Genomic DNA, 9,531 nt, shown 5'->3' on the forward strand with positions numbered 1-9,531 from the left:
TCTTGCACACGTACGTGCCATCGCTTCCCTACATTCAACCATTTTTTAGGAAATCGGTAATTGGTAGCTGCTCGGCTGGCTTGAGAGTAGCGATTAAACAATGAATCAACCTATTAACCGAATTAATAAGTCGACCATTAATCGATAGATTAAATAGGAACTTGCCAACATATATCTAGTTTTTTTCTTATTATATCATACTGGCATGCTCTTAGCTATGTAATATTCCCAAAAATGCTATTATTTGATCAAACCCTGGCTATTAAGGAGCGAGAGGGGGATGGGAGGTGTTACATGCATTTGTTTGGTATTTTGCCCATAAGTTAATGGCCCAACAATGATTAATTAGCCTAACAACCAACTAATTGGACTGACAAGTTAACACGGTGAATGAGTGATTTGGTCACCCTATGAGTAGCAATTAACTGTCCCATTAATTGACGAATTAGATGAACTCCTAAACAATGCATTTAACAATACCCCAGAGAGATTAAGAAAAAGGTAAAATGGTTCTAATAGACACGGCGTTGCATACAACATCATGCAACACCAGCCATGGGGCGGTGGAGGCACGGAGTAACACACACGACGTGATAGGTAGCAACAATTGTGGTGAGTTGACAGGATTCAGCAGCAGTGATGCACTGGCTGCTAGAGGCCACAACAACATACCAGGCACCAACACACTCCTGTCTCTAGGTGAGCGCTCGAGAGTGCCTAAGCCTAGGTAGGCTGTGTGGCTCACACTTAACGTGGATGGTGCATACATGGCACATGCAAGCAATGGAGGCACGTGAATGGTGCTCCGAGACAACTCCGGTAGCATTATTTTCAACTCGTGTAACAATCTTTTCACATAAGATGATGCTCTCACTTGGTAACTCGAGGCGTGCAAGAAGGGAATTGCTCTTGCCTTGGAATGAAGCTCACTTCCATTCATCATCGCAACAGATAGTGCTAAATCTGCTTCGATGATAGCCAATCCCTAGATTGACAGATCACAACACACTGCCACTACCTAAGAGATCTCAGTTATGATGAGAGGGGAGAGGGATATTAAGATCCATGCTATCAAAAGAAAGAGTAATCGTGTTAGTCATGAATTAGCCTAGATTGAGAGAGTTGAGATTAAGACGGTCGTTTGGTTATAATCTGGTCCTGAAAGGGTTGTAAATCTATGTGCACAAGATTATCTTGAGCCAAGTTAATTAATACACAACCCTTTCCCGCCACAAAAAGGCTATGCTCCACGAGATTGATGGGCTCTCTCATGGCTAGAATGCGCCATGTCTTTAGTTCTGGTCCTGACCGAGTCGAACAAAGCTAAAAGACTCGTCGTCGTCTTCTTCTTCCTCCCATCGCGTGTCTCACTTGAAGACGTCAATATTTAACCGTAACCCGCATCCTTATGGGTAATTACTCTATCATGAAATGGGGATGTGTTAGCTTTAATGCCCACAGGTAAGCTGATAGGTCAAATACCTTACCTATTGCACCACACAGGGATCGACCATGAAGGCCTTACACATGGGCCCTAAAATTAGTAGACCCGAGGTAATTCCCGCCCTTGCCCACCCAAATTTCCACCCATCCCACCCTTTTGATGAAAAAGCCTAAGAAATCCCTAACCTAGCCACACGATATTGTTTATTATGCTGGATTGCTATTTTTTCTATTGAAATGGTATCGAAGGTTGGTGTTGATTGCGTGTATGGGTTGCCTAGGAGGATAAAAAACCTGACGGGGATGGGGATAGGATTTTCCTTTTATCCCCACAGAAGTGCATGGGAACGGGGACATGCATGTAAAGGCTATCGTTGGGACGGGGATGGCCCCATTGACAGCCTGAGTCTCACTCTAGCCATCTTCCTCCACCTCTCTCCATCGCCGCCACCTAAAAATAGCATGAGACCCGCATGGCTACCGCCTCCATGAATCTCGCGCGCTCCATTCCCTCCCGTCCTCACCTCCCTCTCCTCGGTGCCCCCTTGATGCTAGCCGGCTTATACCCACCGCATGCCCGTCTCTGGCGCACCGTTTCACCTTGCTTTCCATGTCCCTCTGCGCTCCCAATTACACGCCAGACCTAGGTGAACACCCTTGTTGGTTCTTTCTTCTCTGTCCTTATGGGGTCGATCGGTTGACTAACTAATTCTTGGGATGTTAAGCCACGGCGAGGCGGCGGGCGGATGCTGTCGGTTGGCTTCGCGTGATATTCCCGGACGTGCCTCTGCCGCCACCGTCCGACGCCTCCGACAACGACCTGCACGCCGCGCTCTCCGGAGGAAGGCTTCTCTGCGCGCTCCTCAGGAAGATTTGCCCCGGCGCCTTACTCGATGACGCCTCCACGGACAATGTCGGCAGGTTCCGCGCTGCCGTCGAGCGGATGGGCGTGCCTACCTTCAGCGCCTTTGACCTCGAGAGGGTTGCTTCGCTTGCCATATCCCTATTATTAATTCTTCTCTATTCTTATCCTTGATTAAATTTCATGCATCCATCCAGGGTCAAATGACAACTGTTGTGACCTGCATTCTTGCCCTCAAGGATCGGTTTGGAGCACGCATCTGCGAAGATCGGAACCTTACTTTCCTCACCAGAAGCGATAGCGAGGGAAGCAGAAAGTATATGGTTGCCAAGCTGCAAAGGGTGCTCACCAGTCCAATTATGTCAGGTCAGGACTCTCCTGCTATTCTACTTGCACTGATATCGAGAATTTGCGATAGTATTCTCCATTAGGCAATTTGCATTGATATTGAGAATTTGTGATAGTATTCACCACACAAGTTAATAAGCTTGGGAATAACTTGATTGCCACTTGAAACATCTTTTGTCATCTTTGTATTCAGAACCGTCCAACCCTTCATTAGGGGCCGATGTGTATTCTCCATCAGGGGTACTTCCGATGAAACAAGGGGGATATGCTGATCTTCCTGGTTGTAAGATTTCAGACTTGATGAAATCCTCTAGCTTGGATGTAAGTACAATGCTACATACTACACTTGAAACGGGATAAATAATCAATTAGTTATCATGGAAATTTATTTAAACTAAAAAAGAAAACCTATGTTATTTTCTGGTGCCAACTTGTTCATATTTTGCAGAATGCACCCACTCAATCACTTCTAGGTGTCGTGAACAGCATTGTTGATGAGAGCATCGACAAGAAGAATGGACAAATACCTTACGTAGGCTTCTAATAAAAGAGCAATATAGTTAGTTTTTTTTTTACATATTTAGGAGATTTTTTCTACATGTGTTAACATCTTTCCTTGCGTAAATGGATGGAAATATTTCATTCTAGCGCATTGCTTGCTTGCTGAGGAAGGTCATAGTTGAAATTGAACGGCGTATGTCTTCTCAGGCCGGGCATATAAGAAATGTACGATAAATATTTGTTCATGTTTATTTTTGTATCAAATAGTCCATTGTGATTTCTTTCTTGTGTGTAGCAAAATAACCTGATTAAAGCTCGTGAAGAGAAGTATCAGTCAAGGATAAGAGTGCTGGAAGCACTAGCAGGTGGGCAAAGCGGGCAAACACATGTAAATTCTAGCACCCTCTGTGAGCCATCTATCTCCCAATTGTTTTTACCAGAAATTTTATGCATTGCAAGTAAATTTCATGCTTCTTCTCAATAAGTTTTGAGCTCTTCCCATCTCCAGTAAATTGTAAAATAGTGGGACCGAGAATAACAACAGAACCCCATTTATACATTTGATATAGCTTAAAGTAACAACAAGGCTGACTGACTTTCTTGCCCACTCTTTAAACAATGACAATTCACGTACTTTAGTGGCTATAGCTTTATCATCAATGAAGAAAGTTGATCTGTTTCTTTATGAAAGCCCACTCTTGTCATGCAGATGGACAAAGATAAGCTCAAAGACAAAGGACAACTACCAGATAAAGATATCGCTAGGCTGATGAAATGCCAAGAAGAGGTGGCTAGATTGATGAAGGAGAAGGAAGATATGGTTAGGTTGCTGAAGGAGAAGGAAGATATGGTTAGGTTGCTGAAGGAGAAGGAAGATATGGTTAGGTTATTGAAGGAAAAGGACAATATGGTCGACTTGAAAAAGGGCAAGGTGGAAGAAACACAACAAATAGTGGATGATGAAAAATACATGTTACTTAAGGAGAAGGATGATACTATAGTGACACTGAAAAAGGAGAAGCAAGAAATGGTTAGGTCTTTGAAGGAGAAGGAAGATATGGTTAGTCTGTTAATGGCAAAGGAAGATATGATTGATTTTAAAAAGGTCATGGTTGAAGAAAGACAAAGAATAACCAATGAGGGAAATGATAGGTTACTTAAGGAGAAAGATGATACTATATTTAGATTCACAAAGGAGAAGGAAGAGATGGTTAGGTTGTTGAAGCAGAAGGAAGATATAATTAGACTGCTGAAGGAGAATGATGATATGGTTAGGCCAATACAGAAAGAAGATATGGTTAATTCAGAAAATGGTAGTATTAATGACAAAAAACAAACATCAGATGATGGTATCAATAGATTGATTTCAGAGAAGAACACTAGTGTGGTTAGGTTGACAGAGGAGAAGGAGAAGGAAGGCATTTCCATGTCAACGAAGGAGAAGGAAGATAAGGCTGACCTGAAGAAAGGCACAATTGGAACCATGAAGCAATCAACTGATGAAGACACATATATATCAGTTAAGGAAAAGAGTGACATAATTAGGTTGAGGAAGGAAAATGAGGATTCAAACAATACAATTATGAAACTTAAGCTGGACTTAGAAGCATTAACATCGTTGCATGAGGAGAACTGCAAGTTATTAGAATCTAAACAGGAAGATATGATTAAGCTTCTTGCAGACAAGGAAGACAATACCAGTATAATTTCGCAACTTAGACAAGACAACTTAACTAAGGAGAATCAGGACATTCTTAGGTTGATGAAGGAAAAGGAGGATGGTAACAGTATAATTGTGAAAGTTAAGCGGGAAATGGAAGCATTAAGATCATCATACGAAGAAGCCTGCAAGCTCTTAGAATCTAAGGAGGAGGATGTAGTTAGGCTTCTTGCAGATAAGGAAGACAATGCCAGCATAATTCTGCAACTCAGACAAGAGCTTGAAGCAACAAAAAGATTGCATGAGACACATAGTCAGCAATTAGAGACCAGAGCTTACCAGGTAAAGGAGGAGTCGGAACATAGGATAAAAGAAATAGAGCTCATGTTAGAAGTTTCTATCAAGAGAAAAAGAGAATTTGAAGAAGTGTCTAAATCTCGAATCCAGTTCTGGGAGCAGAAAGGAATAGTGGTCAACCAATTTTTGGGTTTGCAAGTACAAAATGTTCAGGTATTCGTGAAATCAATTCCTTTTCTCGGTTTCCATCAGGAGTTCCTAAAATTTTCAGTTATGTGAATATCGGTTTGCTTTATCAGGATTTGAGGCTATGTTCTGTTTCAGTTAGGCATGAAATCCTAAATTGTCAAAAAAGATGGCTTGAAGAATTAGCCGGTCTTGGTAAGAATAAACCTGCGAGTAGTTATGGTTCATATTTACATAGTTTTCATCAATACATCACGATTGACATTACTACATTTTTATAGGACAAAACCTTAAGGTGGTAACAAATGCTGCAGAAAAATATCATGCAACTCTCGCAGAAAACAGAAAATTGTTCAATGAGATCCAGGAACTAAAAGGTGTCAGTTTTGTACTACAATCATCAGTTCATTGTGCTTGGCTATTATATTAACTTAGGTAGTACAGTTAAAAATATTAGGTTAACATAGTATTACGAAGCAGGAAACATCAGAGTTTACTGCCGGATTAGACCTTTTCAACCTGGGGAGGATGAGGCCTCCAGTTCAGTTGAATATATTGGTGTCAATGGTGAACTTGTTTTATTGAACCCCACAAAACAGAAGGAAGGGAGCAAGAATTTCACGTTCAACAAAGTATTTGGGCCTACCATTACACAAGGTACTCATAACAGTGAGATCCATGCAATTTACCTTCTCTCAAGTTTCTATTTATGATGTAACAACGCAGTAATACATTGTACGTCATAAATTGATTTTTCTATCTCCTAATTTTTCTTATAGACATGGTCTTCAAGGATATTCAGCCACTAATTAGATCAGTTCTTGATGGCTACAATGTTTGCATTTTCGCATATGGTCAAACTGGATCAGGGAAAACATACACTATGGTATGAAGCTCCCAGAACATGAAATTTTAGATTTTTATTTCTGTTTGCATTGAAGAACTAATAGTATTTTTTAATAGTCAATTATGTTCTTACAATATCTTGTTTCAATTGATTTCTTAGATGGGTCCTGAAAAGGCAACTGAGAAGGAATGGGGCGTCAACTATAGAGCACTAAATGACCTTTTCAATATCTCCCATGCTCGGCAAGACATGATCACATATGAACTTACTGTCCAAATGATTGAGATCTACAATGAGCAAATCCGTGATCTCCTTGATGGTGGTGGTGGTACACAAAAGAAATATCCTTTTGTTTGTCCAAAATGGCTTCACTATGTAGTAGCTTGCGTGTGTTTTCCGCATGTTCTATGTTATCCATTGATTTATGTGGTAATATTATTATAACAAAATTAGTTGAAATTGGTATTTGGAATTTTACAGCTTTTAGTTGGGTATAGTAGTCTGTGTGTGTTTTCTGCAAGTTCTAACAAAACTTAGTCATGGTTTTATGCATTCGGAATTCATGTGTTACTAGCAAGAAAGTCTTTGGAATAGGTGTCTATAAAGTCAAGATTCTTCTTGTGAGAAACAACCCCCACATGTCATACACACAAAAAATGTGGCATGATTCCCTTAGGAAAGCCAAAGTGTGGCTAAGAATTTGAGCATGTAAGGTAACGCAAATGTGGCAAAATTACTCACCAACCAAAGAGGCCCAAAAAGTTGTAACTTTGGTTGGGTTCATCATAGCCCGTACCGAGTATTCATGAGATCACTACCATCATAGTCTTGCTTGTAATTCCATGAATTGCCTTTGCAGACTCAAACAACCCCCCTCCTCCCTCTTTTTTTCTTAACTTGCACACAATAGGGATTCAGAATACCATGCAGCCAAACGGAATTGTTGTTCCTGACGCAACAATGTGTCCTGTCAACTCAACTTCTCATGTCATTGAGCTAATGCAAACTGGGCACGGCAATAGAGCGATGAGCGCAACAGCTTTGAATGTGAGAAGCAGCAGATCTCACAGGTAGGTTATTTTTTCCAGTTCTCTTTTCCTGCAGGAATAAACCTCCTTATTAGTGGGTAATCTCCTGCAGTGTTGTGATAATTCATGTCCGAGGCCAAGATCTAATAACTAGGAACACTTTACGTGGTGCTCTACACCTTGTGGATCTTGCTGGAAGTGAGAGGGTGGACCGCTCTGCTGTTACAGGAGACAGGCTCAAAGAAGCACAACACATCAACAAATCTCTGGCTGCTCTTGGGGATGTTATATTTTCTTTATCACAAAAGAATGTGCATGTACCATATAGAAATAGCAAGCTTACACAAGTCTTGCAAACTTCTCTGGGTATTCTTTTTAACTAAAGAACTCATTTTTGTCACATAAGTATGTGTTGCATAGAGAGATTCATGGCATGAAGTTTTTCATATGTAGGCGGGCATGCAAAGACTCTAATGTTTGTCCAGGTCAATCCAGATGTTTCATCTTATACAGAGACCTTAAGTACTCTTAAATTTGCGGAACGAGTGTCTGGGGTGGAACTAGGTGTTGCAAGGACCAATAAGGAGGGAAAAGAAGTCAAGGATGTCAGAGAATTAATGGATCAGGTAACATGCTCTCCATACTACCAACACACACACTACACAATATTAAGTCAACACAAAATATTATTGAGGTGTGGTGATATTGCAAGGACCTTAGGGACCAATAGTAAGCTACAAATGCAGTGATATTGCAACATATTAGCGTAACTCTCTAATGATATTGATATTGAGGGGCGCAAATAACTGAAGGATAGGCGTCAAGATTCAAAAAAGTATTGTCATGTGGCAAAATATTTTTTTCTAATAATGCAATACAGTTATAGTTCTTGACATCTAATGTGTCGACTTGCAGCTTTCGATGCTAAAAGATACTATCTCAAAGAAGGACGACGAAATCGAACAGCTGCAGGTACTCAATAATAGCACCTCCAAACTGAAGTCCAACAGACAAGTTGATCACATATTGAAGCATTCGTCATCTTCTCCGGGCATGACATCACTAGGAAAGGTCTCAAGTGTTGGTAGTGGAGCAGCCTCTGATCTTGACAACTTCTCTGACACTAGTGATAGACAATCTGAAGCTGGGTCCGTGCTCTCCATTGAACCCGAGGTTTCTGGTCTTGGTGATGTTGAGTCTGATGGAAGGTTAAGTGATGCATCTGATGGGGGTAATTCCACTGGTGCGGAAACTGACAGTTCAGTAAGCAGTGTGATGGACCAAGGGAAAGAGAAAGCGTCTAGTGCTGCGAAAGAGCGGTTGTGCGTATTTCCTGTTCTCATTAGTCTAAGATTTAATAGTTTCATTTATTTCACAATTCAAATTATACATATTCTCCACTAGGTGGAACTTTTGTCATGGCTGTGGTTGTTGTATGTGACTTTCACTTTTTTCCCCTTCATGTAGGACAAAGGCGGTATCTCGAGTTCAGAAGTTAACAGTCCCAAAAGGATCAGGCTTCCGGCCTAAACCAAGGGATCATGTTGTTCCTAAACCCTCAGGTAAGATGCCTCTTAAGGTTGCATTTACATTTTTGAAATTTTTCTGAATATGCCAAGGTTGACAATATAATGCTTGCTTGGGAGAAACACAACTGAGTTTGACAATTTTATCTTTACTGATAGTTGATAGTTCACTCCTAATCTCAATAACATGCATGCACAGTATGTCTTGAAATTACAACGGGATTTAGCTGGATATGCATTGGCATGGATCCAGTGTTTTGACTACGGTCCAGAGTAAAAGACTATTTGCATTGACGAACAGATGACCAATCTAATCTAATACAAACTCAATATAACTCTTGGTACTGTATATAACAAATAAGTGACTCTTGTAGAAATCTAGCAAGGAGTATATTTACTAGAATATTGATTATTAACTTTCAAATACCTGGATTATATCTACACTCTCAATACTTCTACATATTTTTTCTTATTCTAATTGCAGTGCCAACAGGGGCACGAAGAAATACAACCACCCAAGGAATTCAATCAGCAAGAGCTACTAGTAGTGCAAAACGAGGACCCTAGATAAAGCTTCTTACCATTTTGGCTAAACCATTTTCCACTTGCCTTAAATTATCTATTGGAAGCTTTAGAGTGTACAGTCTAGCTTGTTGTAACTATGCCCATTGAGTTGGAACTTAGGCAAGGTGAAAATTTAGGTGTTGGGAATCTCTCTTGTGCTTGATTCACTTATTCTTTTTACCATTTCAGTACGCTTTAAACAGCTTCCAAGAAGTTGTTTAAGAATGTGAATATGTAGCAAAGGTGCAATTTAGTGAAGGCTTATAATC

The 9,531-nt window shown here is 40.5% G+C and overlaps 1 protein-coding gene across 2 annotated transcripts; it reads left to right on the forward strand.

Annotated features, from left to right (window-relative positions):
- The first annotated feature begins 1,831 nt into the window (after positions 1-1,831).
- On the forward strand, positions 1,832-9,531 carry LOC123404348 (kinesin-like protein KIN-14D). Of its 2 annotated transcripts, XM_045098267.1 has the most exons (19): positions 1,832-2,090; positions 2,169-2,425; positions 2,503-2,671; positions 2,847-2,974; positions 3,102-3,185; positions 3,302-3,379; positions 3,450-3,542; positions 3,864-5,324; positions 5,411-5,492; positions 5,579-5,674; positions 5,778-5,954; positions 6,077-6,183; positions 6,304-6,485; positions 7,050-7,214; positions 7,285-7,538; positions 7,626-7,798; positions 8,088-8,494; positions 8,640-8,734; positions 9,183-9,531. In XM_045098267.1, exons 1-19 carry the CDS (start codon positions 2,054-2,056, stop codon positions 9,263-9,265), a joined length of 4,128 nt encoding a protein of 1,375 aa, XP_044954202.1. In that variant the 5' UTR covers positions 1,832-2,053; the 3' UTR covers positions 9,266-9,531. The 2 variants fall into 2 exon arrangements, with proteins under 2 accessions (XP_044954202.1, XP_044954203.1); XM_045098268.1 differs by lacking the exons at positions 3,102-3,185; positions 3,302-3,379.

Source organism: Hordeum vulgare, chromosome 6H, assembly GCF_904849725.1.
Source record: "Hordeum vulgare subsp. vulgare chromosome 6H, MorexV3_pseudomolecules_assembly, whole genome shotgun sequence".
Lineage (NCBI taxonomy): Eukaryota > Viridiplantae > Streptophyta > Magnoliopsida > Poales > Poaceae > Hordeum > Hordeum vulgare.